The sequence below is a fragment of the Leishmania major genome, chromosome 5, assembly GCF_000002725.2.
Source record: "Leishmania major strain Friedlin complete genome, chromosome 5".
In the NCBI taxonomy this organism is placed as follows: domain Eukaryota; phylum Euglenozoa; class Kinetoplastea; order Trypanosomatida; family Trypanosomatidae; genus Leishmania; species Leishmania major.
The window spans coordinates 405,447-428,439 of record NC_007246.2 but is presented as its reverse complement, the minus strand read 5'-3'; the positions used below and the strand labels follow the sequence as shown (position 1 = coordinate 428,439).

Here is a 22,993-nt window from a genome sequence, read left to right as displayed (position 1 = left end):
AGCACCTCTGTTGTTGCCTCCTCTTCCTCTCTCTCGTGCCCGCCTCGCCCCTCGGCGTGCTATGCCACCGCCATGCACATGTCGGCACGCCACCGTCTAACGAACGCCAGCATCCTCTCGAACATCAAGAGTATGGCGAATGAAAAGGACGACTTGACAAGCAAGCTGGTGTACCTGCGGCGGCGGCAGGAGGACGCCATCGCGTTCGCAGTGAAGGAGAAGGAGATGCTCGCAGAGAAGGCGAAGCGGCAGCTGGCCATGGAGGAGGAGAAGCTGAAGGTGGAGGCGCGCATAGAGGCACTTATCTCCGAGGCGGCACAGCTCGGCGGCCCGGCGGCGGCGCAGCGCATGCGAGATGAGATCGCGAAGGACAAGACCCGCTACGTTCGCTCCGTCGACGCCTTTGGCGACAAAACGGTGCGGCTGCAGCACACCTTCGCCGGCCTCGCAGATAACCGCATTATCCACTGGTGGGAGTACGCGTACTGGAACTACATCCGCTACTTCTTCACGCAGGAGCTCCTCATCGCCAAGGACCGCTTCGGCAACAAGTTCACCGTGACGTGGCAATTCCTGAAGGGGCGTGAGGAGCAGCGCCGCATGTACCGCAAGGACTCCAATAAGAAGCACCAGCCGTATGGCGCGCTCGCGACGGATGAGCGGCTGTGGGAGCGATGGATGCGTGGCCACCGCGGCGACCCGCCGAGCGTGGCCGAAGAAGAACATCTCCGCGACTACAAGAAGCAGTTCTTCGGTGCGATGGTGCTGGAGGACGAGGAGGTCGAGGACGCGCTGATGCGGCTGATGGCGCACATGAACCGCGCCTCTCAGACCTTCCAAGAGCTGGATGAAGACCAGGTGTACGGCGACGCCCATCGCGTCGCCAAGCCGCTGCGTGAGACGGAGCGCAAGCCCGGTGAGGAAATGTCGGCGCGGCAGAAGCAGAAGGGTGCGACGTGGACGCTGGGCTTCGCCCGTGGCGACCTCTTCTACAACGAGGAAGAGACGCAGGTGATGCGGACGGAGATGGGCCACCTTTTCCGTAACATGGAGTGGCAGGAGCTCGAGTACAAGCGGCAGGTGCGCATGAACAAGCAGCAGCCGCCGCACGGCAAGCCGCCAGAGGGGACGACAGACCCGAACACGCCCGACGGCGACCCGATGAACCACTACTGGGAGCGCACTGACTTAGGCATTCCCTACCACGACGCCGTGCCCGACCTCACGACGCCGGAGCTGGAGCGTATGCGTATCGAGTCGAGCCAGTTAGAGGACGAGCGGCTCGCAATCCGAAAGGAGCTGGGGCTCACGGACCTGGGGGACATCCGCGAAGGGCGCGAGCCCATCAAGCGTGATCATGCCCCATTCCAGCCGCCACCAGTGTCTCAGCGGTGGAAACCAAAGTGCTGGGAGGAGTCGTGGGGCACTGGGAGCGGCATGAAGTACTGAACCCTGTACATCTCTGGTGGAGCATGGGCAGGTGTAGTTGCGGAATGATGTTTCATCGTTGCGCGTGTATGTTCTAAAGATGTTTAGGGGGAGGGGCAATGCAATAGCGCGCGGCTGTGCGGAGGGCCACCTGCTCCCCCAACTTTCCTCTGCTCCAACCCCTATTCTCTGTGTGTGTGTGTGTGTGTGCTCCCGCATGTATTGCTCCAATATGAACATCCGCATCGCTGCTGCCCGCCGCTTAGGCGCGGCGTTGCGGTCCACTCGCACGTGTATGTGTGCATGCGGCTGTTTGCATTCACGCACTCGCGTGTACACATCGCCATCGTCCCCGATGCCCGTGGAGAGCGAACACAGCAGCAGCAACCACTCCTTACGCGCTATGTATGTCCCTCTCCGCTTCTCTCTCGTTCCCTCCCCACACATAAGTCTGCACACACGTCCATCACACGGCAGCGGTACCCAACACTCGTTGTCCCTACCTCCACCCCACAAGTAACTGGAACACACACACACACACGCACAAGTACGCAAGACCCCTCCCCGCCTCTCTCTCTATATGTATATCAGTGTTCTGTCGAGGAGATGAAGTTTGCAGACGCCATGCAGTGCATCGGGAAGGAGTCCCTCTGCTTCCACCCAGAGCTCAACGTCTTCGTGAACTACCCAGTTTTGATTGGGTGCCACATTGGCTACCTCGTCGTCATCGTCTTGCTCTACAAATTCATGAAGGGGCGCACAGCGTATGTGCTAAAGTACCCCATGATGCTGTACAACACGGCACAGGTGGCGCTGTCGTTGGTGATGGCGATCAACCTCGGTCAGTTCCTCGTCTACGGCGTCTTCAACTTGAACGGGGGCTTCACCGGCACCATCGAGTACTGGATCTTCGTTCACTACGCCACAAAGTTTCTCGATATGTTCGACACGTACTTCATTGTGCTGCGCAAGAAAGAAGAGCAGCTGTCCTTCCTGCACATCTACCACCACGTGACGATCGGCTTCATCTGGGGCCTGCTGTTGCATCACGGCGTCGCAAACGGCACCGCCTTCTTCGGCGCGTGGATTAACTCCGCCGTCCACGCGCTTATGTACTTCCACTACCTGTACACCTCCCTCGGCTACACGAACCCGCTCAAGACGTACCTGACGCAGCTGCAGATGATCCAGTTTGCGCTTTGCATCCTCCACGCGGTGCTGGCCGTCGTGGCGCACTCGCCGATCCCCAAAAAGTGGGCGGTGCTGCAGCTGTGCTACCACCTGACGCTGCTGTACCTCTTCATGCGGTTCTACCGAAAGGGCATGCGCAAGCTGAAGCGCAAGGCGAAGGTGTAGGCGACGTCCGGAGAAGGTGCGAGGGGGGAGAGCGGCAGTGCACACGCATAAACGAACGGTCGATGATGCTGGTGTCGTTGCTTCTTTCGAACTTCGTGCGGAAGAAACGGTGTACGTCTGCTACGATGGTCACCTCCGGCCACGAGCACCCACCCCGTGGAACGGCCTCCTCCCGACCGCCCCCTTCCTCCTCTTCTCCTCGTGAGTTGTGTTTTACTGGTTAACTAGGGTATTGTGGTGTCTCCACCACCACCCCACCTACTCTCTGGTCGCCGTATGGGGGGGGGGGGGGGGGGAATGGAGGGGAGCAGCACGATGACCTAAATCACTGTCACTAAACACATCCTTAGACGCACAGACACGCAGGCACAATGATTCCCACGTACGCGTACTCGCCAAGAGACGACTGTGACTATTCTCCATCTCCATATGCGTTCTCCTGCTGCGGTGATTCGCCGCTCTTTGCCTCACCCTCCTCCTTGCACCATCGTAGTAGCTAGCGCATGACGTTCACCACAGAGCCACCTCCACTCACAAGAGGGTCGCTGGTGAGGCGTGGGGAGAGGGAGTAAGCCGCTCCACTGGCCCCCTCCATCGCAGCACGGCCGCTGCTGGCGCCGTGTGGGGGTGCTCAGCTGAAAGGAAGACCCCCCAAAGGGCCCATCACGTGCGTACTCCTATCGCTCTTTACCGTCTCCGTATCCTCTACTTCTCCCACACGCGTGCACACACATACAAACATGAGCGAGCACGCAGGGCTGGTGCATCGGTGGCAGATACTCACGTACCCCGTCGTGGCGCCTTCTTTCCCCCACCAACACCACCAACACCAACAACACCACCACCACCACCACCTCATCCCCTCTTTTCTCTTGCTTCTTACCTGCTCGACTTAGCCACGCATGCAGCCAGATGTCTGGCTTTGCTGAGAACCTGGTCGACATGGCCTGGGGGTACGGCGGCGGCACTATCCAGGGCCTCAAGGTCATCTCCCGCTCCCTCGTCGAGGATGACGAGGACATCTTAATGCTTCTCGTCCTCCTCGGCATTCCGACTCTCCTGGTTGTGTGGACCATCTCCCGCTGTGTCGATCGTGCTCACAGCCGCGTCCGCTACGCCTCCGAGTATCGTGCTGTAGACAGCAGCGACTACGCCACATCAAGCTGCAGCTCATCCGATGGCAGTTGCAGCAGCGATGACGATGTGGGTGACAATGCGATACACCAGGGTAACCGCCGCTCATGGTACCGACCGACCATGGATGAGATAGCGCGGGCGGCGCAGCAGCTGACGGAGCAGGAGACAACGCGCCGTCGTCGTAGCCGACGTTTAGCGGCGCGGTATGGACACGGTGGAGATGCGTCAGCGCAGGCCGCCCCGGATGGAGAAACGGCGGGCAAGGACTAAAAACGCATGCACCGAGCGCAGTTTGTGTGTTGTGTGTGTGCACGTGGCGTCTGCCGTGAAGGCTCGGCAGACCCCGTCGGCGCACTTGTATCGGTGTGTTCTGGTATGCGTATTGCTTTGTGCCCGTACTCTCCTCCCCAACCCCAACCCCCGCCCGTCAAGTCCACCTCGCGCTCACCCCCCACTCCCCTCTCTCCTCCTCCTCCCGTCATCTTTTAGTATGAGACTGGCATAGACACCTATGGCGTGCGTGCGTGCTGCGTCAGTGGCCGGCCGCCACCATCCACGCCTGTGCCGCCCCTGGTTTGCGCACCGCTCTCCTCAGCAATTCTGAAGCGAACACACCCACACGTGTAGCTGAGCGCCCACATTGTTTTTTGCGGAGACTACACCGTGACTTCGGCACACACGTTCGCACGTCTTCACAAGGTGCAGACGCGCCGCCGCTGCTCACACCTCCCACCCCCGAGATGCCAGCCGCGTACAGTGCAAGGCCCTTCCCTCTCCCCTTGTGCTCCTCTCCCATCCCCAGCATCACCACCGTCACCACTCCTTCTTCCCCTCGCCCTCCACCGCTCTATCCCGCCTTTTGCCATCCAACGTGGCTCGTAAAAGACGTGAGGTGGCTGCGTTGTGGGCTGTGCCTCTGTCTTCCCCTCCCTCCACGCTTGACAAGTCCGGCACACGGGCGCTTGCTCGATCCCCTTCTCCCTCTTGCTGCCGGCGGTTCCCATCACCATCTCACGGCTACCCACCCCTCCACATTACACCAATCACAGACTTGTGTGCTTGTGCGAACATATATGCTGTCCCGTCCTGCGCGTTCCACCGACACTGCCCCATAATCTTCACCCACCCTCTGCTGGGCATTGCCGGACAGCTGCTCTCGAGCTCCGTTCTCTTGTGGACTCCCTTTCCTCTCTCCCTCTCCTCCCCTCCTCACTGTATCGACCCAGCGGCGGCACCATCAGCGTCATGCATGTCTCACTCGAACGGCGCAACATCTACGAGCTGGGGGAGGTGTTCTCGCGCATCTATGGCCGCCTTGAGGCCATAGATACGCACCACGGTGAAGCTGAACCTCAGCCACAACCATCTTCGTAACCTGCAACGGCCCTTCGCGCACTCCAACCAAGGCGACGTCCGTGTTGCTGGCGATACCGATACGACGGTGTCTTCGTCTTTAGGTACGGCATCGGCCGGCGCGTCGCACATGTCGCTGGAGGAGGAGAGCAGCGCGCTGCTCCTTTTCACCTCCCTCACACATCTCCTGGTCAACCACAATCAGTTGTGCAGCTTGGTGGGGCTGTGCGGCGCAGCTGATACGCTGACCGTTCTTATCGCCACGCGCAACGCGCTCACATCCGTGGATGGCATGCAGGCGTGCAGGCGATTAGCTTACGTGGATCTCTCTTACAACTCCATCGAGTCGCTGCAGGGGCTTCCGCTGATGCTCGCGGCACCGTCTCGGGAAGCTGCCTCTCTGAATAGCCCGACCGCATACGATATTCTTAATAAAGTGGCCTCGGAGAAAACAGCCGAGCCCTTGCACAGGGGAACATCCGCCCTGGAAGGTGCCGCCCTAACTGCACAGCTGATGGCTGATGGCACGGCGGCGAAGGAACGCGAGGAAATCACCCTTGAGCACGTCGACAGTGACGACAACGAAGGCCATACGCCTATCTCCGCCGCGTCTATCCCCATCAGCCTCCAGTCCTCGGTGGGTGCAGAAACGCATCAGCACACCCACGCGCCTAGCGGGGCCGGACGTCCAAACCACCGCTACCGTACCCGCCGCTCACGTCAGCAACAGCAGCAGCCACCCTCGGGCCGGTCTCTAGGAGGCGCCCGCAGCCTCGCGACGCGTCCGTCGCGAAGCGTCGAGACATCGCTCCAGTTTGACGTGGGCGAGATGACCATCTCGCTTAGCGCTGGCGCGTCGGCCGCCACTGGGGCGCATGCCTACTCTCAACCCGTAGCAGCACCTGCAGCGGCGGACGCCTCTCCGCTGTCGCCTGGCGCCAAGTCACGCTCTGGCACCATAGACAACGACAAGGGCGGCGTCGTGCTCATCCTTTCGCACAACCGCCTGCGTGGGCGTTCTCTCTGCCGGGGATCGTGTCGGTGGAGTCGGCAGACGCTGAAATCGGAACTGCACAGGGTGGAACGCCCTCGTCAACGCACCTTCTTCTGCACCCGTGGTGCACGGCTCTGACGCACCTGGACCTGTCGCACAACTACATCGAAGACGCTCGTGATGTTCGCCGGCTCTTCACTCCGATACGCTGGCCTTCCTCCCCTTCCCCTTCCTCCGCTGCCGCCGCCACGTGTGCCCCGGCACTGGCCCGCCTGCGGTGTCTCGATATCAGCGGCAACCCGTGCTTGGTGAACGGATCGCTGGAGGATGAGCTCGCGAGGTCAGCGCGGCGGCCGACGATCGAGCCAACAAGCGACCGCCAAAGCGATGGGGAGAGAGAACGGCAGCGGTCCATGAGGACGATCGTGGGGGACAATGACAGGTCTGTGCTGTCGGCTGTGCAGTTTCGCTTGAACTACGCCTCCCGCACGCTGAGTGCCGCGCTCCGGGGCCCCTCGCCTTTGGCGTGTGCAGCCACCTTTCCGAGCCTGGCCGCTGCGCAACGTGCCATGGATACCCTTCTCACCTCCCTCGCCGATCGCTGGCAGTGCACCGCGCCATCATCGTCTGCGCCGGCTACCGCAACGATGTTCTCTCCCTTCTCCCCTGCGGACGCCCGCGCTGTGGTGGAGAAGGCACCGCAACCGTGTACCGTTCACTTGCGTGGCGGCGAGCTTACTGTGCTGGCCGCAGCGCTCCAACAGCGCGGTGCTCGCCTGGGTGAGATGCTGGAGGTGCCGGCGTCGGCGCCGGGCCTCTATGCGAAGCGCGCCGCCGCGTCGCCAACGCCGAATAGAGCAGGCAGCGGTCACAGACCACCTCCCTCTGGCAACTCACGCAACGACGGCGACACACACACGGCTTTGGCGATGGCCGCAGGTGCAGATGCCTCCCGTGCCATCTTTCTCACGCCGCCGCCTCGATCGACCCGTGATTCTTCCATCGGTGTGGACGCCAGCGTCTTGAGTGGCGGGGGTGGCCCATCGCCGCCAGCGGCGCAGCAGCCGACAACACGGATGGTTCCGTCCTCAGCACCGCCTACGCCACCGAGAGCGGCAGCTGTGGAAACATCACAGGACGCTCTGAGCATCTCGAGCAGCAGCTGTCGAGCAGAAACGTCGACGGTGGGATACCGGCTTTTCCAAGGTCGGGGCCATCAACGGCAGCCGGGGCCTGTCGCCGACCAGAGTGCCGGGAACAGTGGAGCCGCAGTGGCGCACCTTGATGTCACCACCGGCAGTGGCACGGAAGCAGTCTTGCACGCCGCAACGGCGTCACTCTCTGCAGATGCGGTGGAGCTGCAGCTCCTGCGCGCTGAGGTTGTCGAGCTGCACCGTCGCTATCGTGAGCTTCAGCGCCCAACCCATGGCCAGACATGCGTGCTGCAGCGCCAAGAGACCACGATACGAGAGCTGAAGACAGCAGCACTCGCGCAGCAGGAGGCGCAAGCTGAGTTGAGCAAGGCGCAACTCGAGATCCGGCGGCTGCATGAACAGGTGCAGATGCTGAACGATTTAGCGGCACAGGCGGCGCCACCTCAGCCGACTTTGACCGTGCCGCTGCAGCTGCCGCCCTGGAACGGCTTGTGAGCCTGTCGCGGTGCACACATGGTACTGAGTGTGCGTGTATGTGTGTGTGCGGGGGGGGGGGGGTCCGGTCATGATGTACGCTGAGATGGGAGGGAGGAGCACGAAGGCTGCCCATCGGTGCCCGCCTCCTCTACGCCCTATCCGCTCCCCCACTCCCCATATCGCAACCGATGACTTCTGTGCGCAGCAGCCCTCTCTCTCGGCACACCCCCATCCAGCACCCAAAGTCAAGTGCAGCTGCAGCCCCACCACTACTACGCACACATAGATACACCTCACATCTGATATGACGTACGGATGTGCGTGTCCTGTGGGTTTGGAGGAGAGACCACAGGAAGGTGGCATCTCTACAGGGGGAGGGGCGCAGCCTCTGGCGGACACCCATAATGCACATGGGTGGTCAGCGCTTGTCTATGAAGGCGGGAGGGAGGGGCAACGCCGGCCGCCGCTTCTGCTTCTCTCTGTGCGTGTTTTCCACTTCTGTCTGACCCCTTATCATCCTCGCTACCACCATCCCGTTGCACATGCACACTCATCCAACATGGGCATGGCACCGCCTGCACGCCGTCTCGCTCCCTCCCTTAGCATCTCACCCTAGCCACCAACGTACCCCTCCCCTATACCCACAGATTAGCGGTTGCTCGCCGACGTCGTCCGCCCTCTGTCGCCCACATCCCTCCCTCTTCTGCGTAGGCCACGAAGGTCGGCAAGGACACCAACGCACACGGCTGTATTCGAAAAAATGGGGCGCACTATGATGGACTACAACGTGCACGAGGGCCACCTCGAGGCCATGGTGCACGGCTACCGCGATGTCCTTCTCCGCGCCGACGAGTACAACAACCTCTGCCAGTGCGACAACCTCGGTGACATGAAGAGCCAGCTGCAGATCACCGACTATGGCAACTTTCTGCAGCAGGAGGGCACGCTGTCCTCCCGCATCATCGTCGATCGCGCGCAGGAGGTGCTCTTAAAGCAGTTCAAAGAGCTGCGCTCCTGGGCGGAGCCGCCGCTGTGTCAATTTCTCGACTTTATCAGCTGCGAATACATGCTGTCGAACGTGCTGAAGCTGATTGTGGCGAAGCGCAGCGGCCGCGCCAACCTCGAGCTGCTAACCAAGTGCCACCCCCTCGGCGTCTTCCCGGAGATGCCGACGCTGATCGCTGCCTCGGACGTGCAGGAGATGTTCGAGGTGGTGCTCATCGACAGCCCGGTGGGCCGCTTTTTCAGCGCTGAGGGCGGCTTCGAGCGCGACTTGGATGAGCTCTCGGTGGAGTACATCCGCGGCATCCTCATGAAGAACTACTACGAGCAGTTCTACGACTTCTGTTATAACCTCGGCGGGGAGACGCGCGAGGTGATGTGCCCGCTGCTGGACGCCGAGGCAGATCGCATGGTTCTCACCTTCACTCTGAACACGCTCGGCATGCGAGAGATCACGCCGGTGGACCGCCGCAAGGTGTTCCCGAGCATCGGCTCCCTCGTCGACATCCACGATGACATCGCGGAGAGCGAGAACGAGGAGCAGCTGCGCGACCGCCTGCGTCGCTTCGCGACTTACTTTGAGCTGCTCGACGAGAGCAGCCGGGCGATGGACTCGGCGTGCAAGAAGTCGCTGGAGCGGCGGTTTGTCGAGATGTCGGTGGTCATGTACAACGACGCTATGACGCGGCAGTTTCAGTACGGCGTCTTCTACGCCTACGTGAAGCTGAAGGAGCTGGAGATCAACAACCTTCAGTGGATCGCCGACTGCGTCGTGCAGCAGATGCGCAACCGCCTCCACGAGTACGTGAGCACGGTGCCGTACGCTCAGTAGAGCAAGAAGAGGCACTGCTAGCCCATCCACACCCGCATCCGGGTGCATCGCACCCGCACCTCTGTGCGGGTGTGGGGGTGTTCCAGGAGAACTCTACGAGCCTCTCACTTTGTACGTGTTCCTCATGCCTTTCCATGCTTCGCCTTCCCCCTCCCCTCGCCCCCTCTTGTGCGGCGATGGCAGTGACGATGATTTGTGCTTCGGTGAAGTGTGGCGGTTGGGTTGATGTTCGTGTCGACACTTTCCCCCGGGTCTGTCCGTTGCTGCCGCACGGTCTCTCTCCATGTCTGTCTCGGTGATGACGGCGCCAGCGTGTGCGCCTCTCAGTCGTGAGTGTGCCCGTCTGTGTCTGTGTGAGTCTTGTCAACCCTCGTCCGCCAAGCAGAACAGAGCAGAGGCGGCCAATACTGGGAGCGGCACGCGCGCCCTACTCTCTTCCCTCTGCGTCGCCCTCTCCTTGTGAGCTTGTCGGATGGGTGCACTGTGCGCGCAGCCGCTCGTACCAGCTCATGAAGCTGAAGAGCCGCGGCGCGCGAGAGAGAGACAATAAGGCAGTGGGGGCGGCAGAGCTGGTCGGCATGGAATGCCACCGTGTATGCACTCTCCCCACTCCACCCCCACCTTGCCGGGTGCTCTCTGTGCTCCAGCCCTTGTCATAGAAAATGACCACCCTCACGCACTCACGCCCCCGACCACTCCATCTTCCTCTATCCCCCCCCCATACGCGTAAGAACGATGGAGCAGCACCAGCACCAGCGCACACCCATCCCTCTCACTTTCTTAGCGTCGCCATCACCGTCACGCATACAGACTTCGTCACAGGCACGATCATGAAGTCGTTCTTTTCCAACATCACGTCGAAGCTGAAGACGAGGCGGAAGCCGCTGGCACCGTGCGACTGCTCCGACTTCATAGAGGCCGCACCAGCACAGCCGTCCCTGACGCACCTGCGCGGCGTCGTCGCGGCCCGTCACTTCCACGGTGCCCCGCCGCCCGCCTCCGACGTGGAGAATGCGCGGCGCGACTTCGTCGTTCGCAGCACCGTGTTCGATCTGCAGCACCGGTGCGGTGCCGGTGGGCGGTGCACATGCGCTGGCGCGCCGGCGTGTCGCTTCCCACAGTGCTTCACTATGCGGCCAGTGACGAAGGGTGCCGAGGTGCTGGCGGAGCGCCAGGTGTATGAGGTCGAGGACGCCCCGACGCCGGAGATACGTGCCTTGGTGGCCCTGGCTGCCGAAGAGAAGCTGGAAGAGGTGGTGAAGGGTATCCAGCACACGGTCGATGCGCATCTGAAGGCGGCCGCTCGTGGGCGCGGCCTCGAGGCACGCTTCATCATCGACGGCTCCGACGGCCATGAGTTCACGCCGGCCACGCCGAAGACCGGCACCGGCAGCATCCACGCCGGCGCCAACCCGCTCCGCGAAGACGAAGATCTCCGGGAGGAGATCACCTCCCTGTACCTCTGGCGCGCGGCCCTGCTGGTCAACCTGCGCCGCGACGAGCAGGCTGTTTCCTCGCTGCTCAACCTCGCCTTTGCGGTGGAGCAGAAAGACCGCACGCGGCTCTACGGCGCCGCCGCTGCATGGGCGGTGCTGAACGACATGGAGATCATCTACTACCGAAGCCTCGTCAAGAGTTGCAAGCCCTTCGATCAGGCCGTGCACTTCGCGACGGAGCGGCCGCTGCTGCTGGCACGCGTGTTCGAGGCGACCAGGGGCGACGACTACCACACGGACTACTGCACACACGTCGTCTTCTCCAAGGAGGTGACGGCGACGGTGACTCGGGCGCAGACGGCGCAGATGCACGGCGACTTCACCGAGGACCCCATGCGCAGCCTGTGCCTGCCGCTCACCATGCCGTACTACCGTTTTCGCGTGGACGAAGAGTTCTGGAAGCGCTTCTACGCGCTGCTCTGCATGCCGCCGGTGCCGCCACCGACGCAGGAGGAGGCGAAGGCGCAGGCGATCGACCCAGCTGCGGAGCTTGGCCTGACGCCCAACTACATCCTCGACGCCGTGGGCCGCAGCATGATGCTGCACCACCTCGTCACGTTCGCCGACGTGCGCGACAAGGAGATTGACACCGGCGTCGTTGTGGATCGCGTGAAGGAGATGAAGCTTCTCGACCTGCAGCCGCACCCGTCCGACTACACCCCGGTGCTGACCACGAGCGAGATGCACGTTGCGGTGACCCGGATGAAGGAGCTGCTCGTCGTTGTCCGCTCCTTCGAAGCCAAAGAGCAGGAGCGGCTGTCCGGCGCAGCGGCGGCGCAACGCCTGCAGCGTGCGCAGAGCGGCAACGACGCGGCCAACCCCAGCGCAGCCCCACCAGCGCCGTCGCCCATAGAAAAGTAAGGGGAGAGGCGGTGGGGGCAGCGGCGATGCCTCTCCCTCCGCTCGCTACCTAGCTTCTGGTGGCGGCCTTGTGTCTGCAGCTGTGCACCGACGGACATACGCGTATAGCGCCCACTAACAAAGAAACGCATGAAATCAAGCAACGACGTCTCGGCAGCCTTCGCCACCGCGTCTGCGCAGACCCCCTTCCCCGGCGGCCCAGCGACGGAGGACGCGGCCACACCACCCCGACAGGCGCCCTGGCCGCCTCACCACCCGCACGAGCCCGCCCCCTTTCCCCCCCCCTCCCCCCCCTCTTAGCCGGCGCCTCACGGCCGGCCCCCAGGCAAAACGGGTGCCCCCCGCGGACCCCGGGCCCGGCCGCGGGGAAAGACCGCCGCGCCCAAGCGGCCCCCCAACGCAGGCCGCTGGGAGCAGCGCAGGCGCCACGGAACCGCCCGGCCCTCGGGCCGCGCCACGCCCCCCTTTAGCGCCCCCAAACCCGCGCTAGACGGCGGGCCACTGCCTCCCGCACCAAGGCCAGCCCCAGGCCCGCGCCGACGCCCCTGAGCGCGCCCCGGCCACCCCCCACCTTATCCCTGACCGCCGCGAGGTCGTTGCGCGCAGTCTGCTTCCTCGTCCGCTGGCCCGGTCGGTGCCGCCAGCGTCAAACCGCCCTGCCTGCTGAGGCGGGATGCCTCCAGGCACGGGCCTCACGAGGTGGTTGGCCCTGGACCCTCCTCTGAAGGTCAGACACCCACCCGGTACGTGCGGCGACTGATTTCGAGTCTCGCTGCCCATCAACTGCTGCCGTTCTGCCGTGCGCTGCTGACCACTCCGGTGATTCCTTGGGGTGCATGGGTTTCGTCCGATCAGCATACAGCGGCAGGGGGGGGGTTATGAGCGCGCTGTGCAGCGGTTGTGTGCCGGGACACGATTGGTGGTCGACACTTGTCAGGTCCTCCTGCCCGCCGCCCGTGATCAGGAAAGGCGAGGAGGTCGTCCCCGGCCCTCCGCGGAGGCGTCTGTTCGGTTTTTGCTGTGACGGAAGAGTCCACGTAGCCCGTGCACGGAAGCCTCGCCTCCCCAGGCCCCTCCCCTTTCGCCATGTCCCTGTGGAAGACCGGGGGCGCAAGCGGCATGGGTGCCGTCGTGGGGAGCCGTCATATCGCTTCATCTGACGCGGCTGCGAATGCATAGATCAACATGAGAAGCCCCCGCAGTCAGCGCTGAAGCGTTGTTGTGCCACACACGTGACCGAAGGTCAGAAGCCGCTGTGCCGCGATGCTCGAGAAGGTCTTGCGTACGGCCCGCCCCCACGATGACGGGCGGAGGCAATGCCGAAAGTACGCAGTCGTGCTGTGCTGCGGGTCCTACCCCATGATGGGATGTCGGCTAGCCAGCGATGTCGCGTGTGCCGGGGTATGTAGCAGTCGCTTCGCTCCGCAGTGCCGGACTTGGCGGTGCAGCCCTCCCCCGGTCAGGTCGTCCGTGAGCGTGGCCAGTCGTCTGCAGGTGCAACACAGCTGCATTGGCATATGCACTCTAGCAGAGGAAAAGGCAGCTCCGTGGCGTGTCGAATTCCCGCGTGGCAAGCTTCCACCCCTGTGAGCATCTCATTCTCTTGTCCCTCTCCCGGGCCACCCGACGGGCAGCCCTGTCTCCTTAGCATTTTGAGGGTTGCTGTTCTTGCGGCTGGACCTGCTCCTCGGCGCGGAGAGGGCTGTTAGGATTTTCTTCGGCCTGTTAGTGCCTCTGCTGCCTAGTCCGCCCTTCACCCCTCCAGCCGTGCAGGACGGCGTCTGAATTCGCCTGCTGCCGGACTCGGTGCACCCGACATGCTTGGCCGTGGTGGTCTCTGTCGGGGTGCTGGTGACTGGTGAAGTGATGCGCCTAAAACACTCGCTCCGTTGAGCTGGCGTGTTGTCTGCAGAAAGAGAGGGGAGGAGAGACTGCACGGAGCGAGAGGGGCGTGTGCGTGTGTGTGTGTGTGTGTGTGTGTGTGCACTGTAGCTGCCATGCTGTGCGGGCAGAGGAAAGGATAGACCCAAGAGGCCATGCAGGCAAGGAGGGGGTTGGTGGGTTGTTGGATCATGAGACCGCAAACGCATCGCGGTCCTGCCTCTGGGCCCCGAGGAGACCGCATGACACGTTTTCACCGACGGCGGCCACTTGCCCAGTCCGTGCAAGGCCCAGCAGCGTGTGAGAGCGACCTCTGAGCGCACGCGCACAGAGAGAGAGTGTGTGTGCGGAGGTGCCTGCGTGATGCACAGGCACCACCCTTGTCAAACAACGAAGCCAAGCAAGGGGTGTGGTGTGTGTGTGTGTGTGTTGGGGGGAGGGAGGAGGGGGCGCAGCTCCAAAAACGTGCGCACGCCCACAAAATGAGAAGAAACACCCACAGAGAGCAACATGCAGTCATCACAGGGCGAGGGAGGGGAGGGGGAAGAGCGGCAGAGGTGAGCAGGATAACGTGTGCACAACGTGGCCACACGCTTCCCATGCGAAGAGAGGGGTCGAGAGGAGGAGAGCGGTCTTCGGCACTCGCTCACGCACTTTACATCTTGCGCCGTGAGGAAGTATAGGAATCTTCGGCGGCGGCGGCGGCGGCGGCGCCATCTGGGACAACACAGCTGACCGAGCAAGCAGAGTTGTAGTAGTTCAGAACCGAGGTGAAGCGCCTGCTGCGACCTGTCTGTCGACTTCCCTGCTAGCGCGCCTAACGAGGGGCTAACAACCGCGGCTGGCGACATGTTCAAGGTGGCCGCCGCCTACAACACGCCAGCCCTCAGTGCATTCTTCGCGTCCAGCGTGTCCGTCTTGATCTTGTTCATGAGGACAAGGTTGGCGGCACTCATCTTGCTCGACGGCGCCGTCTCCCACATGCAGCGCTCGCGTGGCTGCAGCTCGAGCGGCAGCCCTTGCCAGCGGAGATACGCGATGGGCAGCATGATGACCGCCCCCAGGGCGATGCCGCCGATGAACAGGAAGAGAAAGATGGAAAAGTTCTCCATGACACCGTCGCTGCCGTCCCGCGCGTGCGCACCACCTGCGGCCAAGAAGACGGGAAGCAGTACAGGAGCGGTAAAGCCGCAGTGATAACGCATCACCGCCGGGCAGAGAAGACATGAACGCCACACAGAATAGTGCAACCACCGGTGTGCGTGCGCGAAGTTTGTGCGCAGCGTGTACCACTGTGTGTACACGTGCAGGTGCGCGTGAGGCGATGGGCGGAGGGGGAGGCGGGAAGAGCAGGAGAGATCGAGTTGTTGTAGTCACGCAGAGAAGGCTGTGCAGTCGTCGGGCAGGAAAGCCTCCCTGGGGAATGCAAGGAATACACAGGCACGCCCTCCCGCCCTGTAGAATTTCGAAGTGGCCATGCGGGTCTGTGGGCGCGTATACATGCTTTGTGACCCGTGCGACATGATTGCGTACACGTACGCGCACACACCACGCTGGGGAAGGGGCAGCTCAGAGATATGAAGGAAGAGAAAACAGAGAGAGAGAGCAGCGTCGGTGGTCGTCGCCGTCGATCGAAGTGGATGGCACTCACCACGCCATCAACACCGCTATGCCCTCCCTCTCCCTTGGTGTGCACGCTCGACATCGCCCCCCCCCCTCTCCCCCCGAGTGCCTCAGTTCCAGCACGCCTGCCGCCGTCATTGGCCACGCTGCGCAGCGTGGCCAGCAAGAAGCCGTACACGGCGTGTGGTCGGCAGAGACGCAACTGCCGTCATGGCACGGTAAGCTCACCCCTGTGCTGCCCACTGCATACGGCACAGCTCAGCGCGCGTTGCCCGTCAGCTGCCCCTTGCCGCCAGGCAGCGCACCGCGCAGAGCCCCAAGTACGTCTCCCAGCCAGTGCGCGCAGAACGTGTCGAACGGCCTCGACGGGCGTCCTTGAAAATCCACAACGGCGTCCTCATACAATCGTGTTGGGTCTCGAGAGTCGTCAACAACAGCGGTGGCGTCACGCTAGCCAAGGAGGACGTACTCCTCATCCTCGTCTGCCACGGCCGACCTCGAGCGAGGCGCTGTGCGACATAGTGGTAAGCGCGACGCTCCCCAGCACACCGGAGCTCGAGGGTGGTCGGGTTGGCCTGCACAGCTGACCAAGGGCAGCGCTGCGACGGCAGAATATGTCATGCCGCACCACATCGCGCACGACGGCCACGTCTGCAGCGCCTCGTCCAGCTGCCTGCGCACCCGAAGCACGTGCAAGGCACCGTGTATGTGCACAATTCCCATGGGTGGGAGCGGAGCAGGTGTCGGCCGGAACAGCGTGGAAGGGCCACCGTGCTGGCGATGTAGCAGGCGTGCATTTCCGCTGCGAGGCGCCGACACCGCGAGCCGGTTGGGCAGCCGTGATTGCTAGCGTCATAGCCCTCCTTGTGTGCCGGTAGCCGCGATGCACAGCACAGGATGCAGCCGGTGACCGCCAGGTAGCGGAGGAGCAAGCGCCGCGCATCGAACTCATCTGCAGACGACGGCAGCCCGCAAAGATTCACCTCCGAATAGCATATGTGGGCCAGTCGGCAACTGCCGATGCCCGCGGGCGCCTCATGGATCCGGGGCACTTCATCGCCGCCGATCGCTACGCACTCCGCGTCCCTTGCAGCCACTGTGGCGTTGCTGCTGCCGATGTGAGGGGCGTTCTCTCCAGCACCGCAGTCCGCCACACAGTACCCAAGCCCACGTCGTCACAATCCGCGCGCTCAGCGATACCCCCCCCACACACACACAAGGGATGCTGTGTTACATCTCCTTGCTGGACAGCCGGTGTGTGACCGTCGGTCGGCTTCCCTGCGAGATGCGGTGCGGCACTGATTGCAGCGCCCCGCGTGAATGGGTGCCAGAGAACTAGAATGAAAATATGTGCGCACGGGTGCAGCGGGGCCCCGTGTCGTCGTGAGCGACACGCGAGACTCGCGCTGGTCATGTGCGTGCGTGCGTGTGCATGTGCATGTGCACGTGCATGTGTGTGTGTGTGTGTGTGTGCGTATACTTGAGGCCAAAGAGAGGGACATGGGAGGGCGAAAGGCAGATGTGCGCGCGCACGCAAGGAAGTGCCGCGAGAGTGGCAGAGGAAGGGGGCGACAACGCTTGGTGCCGCATACACCCACGGATGTGCGTGTGCGCCACGCTACTCGCACACGCACACCCACGCACAACGGGGTAGGTGAAACCACACATCTGATTTCGGCTCACACTTTCGGCAGAGCGCCCGGTCGCATCTCTCCACACGGCACGCAGCCCTCCGCCCCCTCCTCGGCAAGGCGAGAGAAAAAGGAGGTCCCTACGAGGTGATGGCTATGGAGCAGCAGCAGCCGCGGTGTGATGGCTGGTGGCTGGTGGCAGTTCAGTGGTTTGCCTATCAACACAAGGCTACACAATATATATATATATATTTATATATAGAGAGAGAGAGAGACTTGTCATCATCGCCATCAACGTACATTGTTAAGTCAGAGGAGGCACACACACACACACACATGCGTGCGCATGTTCGCATCCTGCCCTCCACCGTGGCGGGTGAGCGCACAGGGGCAGAGCCAGGACAGACGGTACAAGAACGTCAAGAAACACAGAAACAGAAGACGGAAAGCACACAAGCGCCCACGCACACAGAAGCACATGAAGGAGAGACACACACTACCTCCCCCCTCCCGGCACGGCACGGACGCGCGGGCAAGGTACAGAGAAGAGGGAAGGAGGGGCGTGGAGCAGTTGTGTGGAGCGGAGAATGGAAAAGGAGGGAGGGAGGGGACCCAGCCTGGTGCACCAGCGCAGTAACGATACAGACAACGGTACACACACACACACACACACACACAGAGAGAGAGAGAGGGGAGGGGAGTGCCCAGCGAAGAAAAGGCCAAACGGAAGCATCGATGCAGCGACGCATGCGCGCACAAGAAAATACATACAAAGCCCAAACACCGCAGGCACAGTCACAGCCGCATCCTCCGCTTGCTATCGCTTCCGTCAGCTCAGCAGCTGCAGGATCTGCTGCACTTGGTACTCCTGCAGCCCTTCGACTTCGTCCTCTTCCTCCTCCACAATGACCGGGGCGCAGCTGCCGTAGAGGTCCATGTCGTCTGAGGGCAAGTGGCCATTACTGCCGGCACTGTTGTCGTGGTGGCCAGCGCCGTCGCCGTCGCCCGTCTGCGAGGCGGCGGCAGTGAACACCTCGTGGTATGGAAAGCCACTGGGAAAGTGCACGGCGTCCATCGGCTGCAGGGCGGCAACGACGGAGCCGCCACCGTCGTTCTCGTCATAGTTGTTGTCGCCTGTCGGGGAGGCGGTGGCGGCTACCGGACTTCCGAAAGATACGTCCTTCGACACGGTCATCGAGTAGGGTGTGGAGGTCGAGAAGACGGCCGGGCGGATGAAGGGGGACGCACACATCGGCAGTGGCTGCTGCTGAGCTCCCTCCTCTTCTCGGTGCAGCTGCCGCACCGCCTCGGCCACCTCTTCCGCCGTGATCGCATCACTGTACGTATCAACGGTGTGGTGTGGTTGAATGATGCCAAAGAAGCACGGCTGTGTGCGGGTGGCGTCGAGGGGCTGCTGATCGTGAATGGGATTGCGAGCCTGACTGGTGCGTGTGTTGCGAAGCTGATTGAGTTCAGTGTCGTCGAAACCGTGCACGTCCTCGGCGCGTAAGAAGTCGAACGCGCTCGGCGTGTGCACCTCGTTGCGGAAGAACTCCACCATCGCCTTGGCGCTGCTGCTCTCCACGAACTCCACGAAGCCAAAGCATAGCTGGTCGAACTTGAGGTTGTGCGCCGCCAGCGCCTCCGCTGAACCGATGCGCGTCGTCTCCTTGTCGTCGTGGCACAGCCGAACTTTGCGGAAGTCGCCAAAGTGCAGCAGCAGACGCCGAACCTGGCCGGCGCTGAGGCAGGAGGGCAGCTTTGTGATGTACACCGTCCGCTCCGTCATTGTGGCGTCTGACCGCTCAGCGGAGGTGGCGGCAGCGGCGGGGGTGCCGGAAGCAGCGCTAGCCGTGGCAGATGTGGAAGCAGGCGCAGAGAGCGTCGGTGTTGCAGGCAGCATGGCAGCAGCAGACACAGTTGGGTTGGGAGGCATGCCGGGCTGCGGCGCCGCCGACAGCAGCCTCGAGCCCCAGTTGAAGCGCATGCTCGGGTGCTGCGGCGTGAGGCCCAGCGAGCGCAGCGCGCTGCTGATCGTCGTGCCGGCGGAGTTACTGTCCGCCGAGAACTCGGAGGCGCCCTGGGTGTAGTCGCTGGCCGGGCTGGTCAGCATCACCTGCGGTGGCACGGCGCAGTTCGGCCCCGCAAGCGGCGTGCTCTGCTTCACCTTCCAGTCGCTGGTGGTGCTGTACGACTTCGAGACGACGCGGCGCGGCGTCGGTCGCGCACTAGGGGTCACGAACTGCGACTTCTTCGCACTCGCGTTGACGCTGCTGCTGCCGTGGCCCTTTGCCGAGTACGTGTGGTTGACCGCCTCGGCGGGCACCCCCAGCGCGTCGTTGCGCGGCGTGCAGGCACCGCTGTGGTGCTCCCCTCCTCCAGCGGAGGCTACGGCAGCGACGCTGAGAGTGCTAGTCACCGGGCTGCTGCGCCGCATGTCCATGCCGCGGAACTCGCAGACGAAGCGCTCGTACTCCTCGCGCACCGCGTCCTGCGCGTAGGTTCGGGGGTCGAGAGAGCGCCAGACGCTCACCATCTCATGCAGCGCATCCATCAGCGTGATCCACGGGCGGTGCTGCTGCTCCTCAGCGAGGCTCGACGGCACGTTCGGCTCGCGGCACAGAAACTCCCGCGCCTCCCGCAGCTCCCTCTCACAGTTTCGGAAGAGCGTCGCAGCAAAGCACAGCGGCGTCTTGGGCAGGTACGTGTACTGGTAGAGGTAGGCGCATTGCACCGCTGCGACGATGCGGGTCTGACGGGCTGCCTCGGTGTCGGCCACGAGCATCATCAGGGTACGGCCAATCTGCTGGAGAAAAAGAACGCCCTTGCGGACGCTCAGCGAGGCGTCTGCCGGCGTTGCCGGGGCGGTGCGCACGCGAATGCCCAGCGTGCTGTGCAGCGTGCGGAGGGCCCCAGAGAGCGGACTCGCGAGGATGGTGGAGTGGTCTCTCATGGAGAGCAACACGTCCCGCAGAACCGCCGCCAGCTTCCTCGCCTCTGCCTCGCCGCTCTCCGCACACAAGACGAGCGCCGCCATATCCGCCGCGAGCTGGCTGTCATTCAGAGACTTGGACCGCAGCTGCTTCTCAACGGAATCGAGCAGGGCGGCCGCGGAAGAAATGCCGGAGGCAGGGCTAGGAGACGATGTCGACCCGCGAGGCGTGGACGCCATCGCCGCCGTCGCGGTGTAGGCACTGCTTGTGGTGCTGCTGCCATTGCCGGGGGCGGCAGAGCTGGCAAAGGCGGGGCTCGTCGCGCGCTTAAGGAAGCGGGCCACGATGGGCCGCCGCTGCCCGTGCGGCACGAAATCGTTCATCTTTTCCGCTGCCTCCATCGCCATCCCTTTGGAACCGAAGACGGCGACGCCGCTGCAGCGCAGTTTGCCGTCCACCGAGACGGGTCGCGGCAGCAGCTCCGAGTTCAGGGCCCCCATCGGGTAGAACATCTTGAAGAGCGACTTGGGGGTGGTGCCGTAGGCGAGATTGTGCACTCCGACAAGGTATACTTGCTCACCTGCGTACTTCTGCAAAAAGTGGTGGTCGATGGAGTCGTAGGCGGCGGTGGAGCTGGCGCCGGCGTCCAGCGCCGGCGTCGTGGTACCGGCGGACGCGATGGACTCGAGCCCGGCGGAGAGGGGCGGCACCGCCACAATGCTCGCAGGGAAGACGTCGCTTGGGTTGGATGCATCCCTGTGGCGCGACTGTGGCGGTGTTGGGCGGTCACTGGGCCTCGGACTGGTTGCCTTTGCAGAGGACAGCGCGTCGCCTCGAAGCGGATCGCTGCTCTGAGAGCGCGGGGGCAGCGGAGAGCCGGACAGCGGCGTTGCCTCGTGATCGGGGCCGCAGTAACGCACCACGAGCGGCTGATGCTGGCCATGGGGCACAAAGTCGTGCACCTTCTCTACGCCAACCATAGCAAAGTCCTTACGAGTAAAGAAGACGACGCCAGCGCGCTGACGCACCGCGAGAAACGCCTTGGCGAGTGACTCCGGCATCATGCGCGGCTCCAGAACCTCGGCCGCGGAGGCCCCGGTGGGGAAGAAGATGCGGCTCAGCTGCTTGTCGGTGGTGCGCGGGTGCAAGTGGAAGACAGAGACCATGTGAAGTTTCTCGTCATTACACTTTCGGTCGTAGAGTTGGTGCATGTAGGCCTCCGTCAGCTCCACCAGCTGCCGGTTGTCCATCGCATCGCTCGCGGCGGAGGCGGAGGGGGAGGCAGGGGGAGGCGAGCTGCTGCTCTGCGAGGTGCCGTTGTTGCCAGCCGTTGGGCGAGTCGAGAAATCCATTGTCGGCTGGAACCACCGCTGCGGCGGCGGTGCCGATGCGGCTGCGGATGGCATGGAAAAGAGCGTGCCGGCAAAGGCCGGGGTAACGCGGAACTCCTGCGCGTCCGGGTTGAGAGTAATGGAGGAGCCCGTCTTGGCAGGCGTGGCGGGCTTCGTGAAGGTTGCATCATTGCTGGAGGTCACCACAAAAGACGGCAGGCGCTTCGTTGTCGTGTCCATCTCAGCCGCGCCGCTGCACGGGGTGTCGTGCGATGACTCCTCTGCCTTGCTGTACATTGAATGTGGACAGCGCTCACTGCAGCAGCGGCTCTGGTGATGGAGGTAGGGGAGGTCGCGGCGTGTTCGGTGGATGGGGAAGGGGAGGCCGGGCGGGTCTGATGCACTGGTGCGCGTGCACTTCAAGAACACAGAAAGACGGGCACAAGCACAGAGACACGACACCGATGCGTGCACACGTCTGTGCTCTCTTCGCGTGTCGGGGCGGGGGCGGGGGGACCCAGAGCCACGAGAGAGCGACAAGAAGGGAAGCACTCAAAGTAAAAAAACCTGTGCGTGTACGCGTGTGTGTGTGTGAGTGGGGGAGAGGGAGGGGGGGGGGCAAGCCGTGTGTATACGTGTGTGTGCGTGTGCGTGTGCGTGTGCGTGTATGCGTGTGTTTGGGGGAGGAAGGGGGGGAAAGGTAAAAATACAAAATAGCGAGCGCAGGGAGGGTAGCACGGACAAGACGACTGGAGCACACAAACACACACACGCAGAGAAGGAGAGATGGGGGCGGGGAAGAGGGCACACACGCAGAGAAATATTCCGGTGTTCGTGTGTGCGCGTGCCTTGTGGGAAGAGAGAGATGTGTGTGTGTGTGTGTGTGTGTGTGTCTGTGTGTGTGTGTGTGTGTGTGCGTCTAAGCAAGAGAGAAAGAAACACAACAGGGCACAGAGACGACGCGGACTTGAAGCACGTACAAACTCTTCGAGTGGATGCGCGGGTATGAGGTGGATGGTGTGCGTCTGTCCATGTGCTACTAGCGGAGAGAGGGGAGGGACACACAACGCAGAAGAGGTACAAAATCAAACAGAGACGGAAAGAGAAGGACGTGAGACCCGCGGCGTGTACACTCGTCTCGCGCGTGCGCGTGAGGGAGGGCGGGCGGGAGGGAGGGAGGGGGGTGGTGGTGGAAATGAGCGACAGAGTCAGTGTGTACGTAAACAACGGAGGGGGGCCTCGATGTGTACAGACACTGAAGTGAAAGAGAAAAGGGTCGACGAGAAGCACAAAGCCAGGAGAGGGGGAGGGAGGGAGGGCAGGCCTGTTATTGTGCTACGAGCGTGTGCGCGACGTATGTCCCGGTGTGCCTATGGAAAAGGCCAGCACAAAGCTGAAAACGAAACCGAGTGTGAGTGGTGATGGTGGGGGTGGGGGAGTCGAGGCACACACACACACACACACACACACACACACAAGCACGGAGAGGGAGAAAATGCAAAAA

The 22,993-nt window shown here is 62.8% G+C and overlaps 6 protein-coding genes and 1 pseudogene across 6 annotated transcripts, besides 1 other annotated feature; 5 read left to right on the top strand and 2 right to left on the bottom strand.

Moving 5' to 3' along the window:
- Positions 1–72: 72 nt before the first annotated feature.
- Positions 73–1,449, top strand: LMJF_05_1180 (conserved hypothetical protein; the record flags this gene model as incomplete). The annotated part of the gene is made up of 1 exon (XM_001687543.1): positions 73–1,449. One exon carries the CDS (start codon positions 73–75, stop codon positions 1,447–1,449), a length of 1,377 nt encoding a protein of 458 aa, XP_001687595.1.
- Positions 1,450–2,034: 585 nt separating this feature from the next.
- LMJF_05_1170 (putative fatty acid elongase) lies at positions 2,035–2,784 on the top strand (the record flags this gene model as incomplete). Its single annotated transcript, XM_001687542.1, has 1 exon — positions 2,035–2,784. The coding sequence occupies one exon, from the start codon at positions 2,035–2,037 to the stop codon at positions 2,782–2,784; it is 750 nt and encodes a 249-aa protein (XP_001687594.1).
- A 2,620-nt stretch (positions 2,785–5,404) lies between these two features.
- Positions 5,405–7,917, top strand: LMJF_05_1160 (annotated as a pseudogene).
- Positions 5,405–7,917: a sequence feature.
- Positions 7,918–8,659: 742 nt separating this feature from the next.
- Positions 8,660–9,733, top strand: LMJF_05_1140 (vacuolar ATPase subunit-like protein; the record flags this gene model as incomplete). Its single annotated transcript, XM_001687539.1, has 1 exon — positions 8,660–9,733. The coding sequence occupies one exon, from the start codon at positions 8,660–8,662 to the stop codon at positions 9,731–9,733; it is 1,074 nt and encodes a 357-aa protein (XP_001687591.1).
- Positions 9,734–10,395: 662 nt separating this feature from the next.
- Positions 10,396–12,090, top strand: LMJF_05_1130 (conserved hypothetical protein; the record flags this gene model as incomplete). The annotated part of the gene is made up of 1 exon (XM_001687538.1): positions 10,396–12,090. One exon carries the CDS (start codon positions 10,396–10,398, stop codon positions 12,088–12,090), a length of 1,695 nt encoding a protein of 564 aa, XP_001687590.1.
- Positions 12,091–14,840: 2,750 nt separating this feature from the next.
- LMJF_05_1120 (hypothetical protein) lies at positions 14,841–15,176 on the bottom strand (the record flags this gene model as incomplete). Its single annotated transcript, XM_001687537.1, has 1 exon — positions 14,841–15,176. The coding sequence occupies one exon, from the start codon at positions 15,174–15,176 to the stop codon at positions 14,841–14,843; it is 336 nt and encodes a 111-aa protein (XP_001687589.1).
- A 2,878-nt stretch (positions 15,177–18,054) lies between these two features.
- On the bottom strand, positions 18,055–21,729 carry LMJF_05_1110 (conserved hypothetical protein; the record flags this gene model as incomplete). Its single annotated transcript, XM_001687536.1, has 1 exon — positions 18,055–21,729. The coding sequence occupies one exon, from the start codon at positions 21,727–21,729 to the stop codon at positions 18,055–18,057; it is 3,675 nt and encodes a 1,224-aa protein (XP_001687588.1).
- Between the last annotated feature and the right edge of the window lie 1,264 nt (positions 21,730–22,993).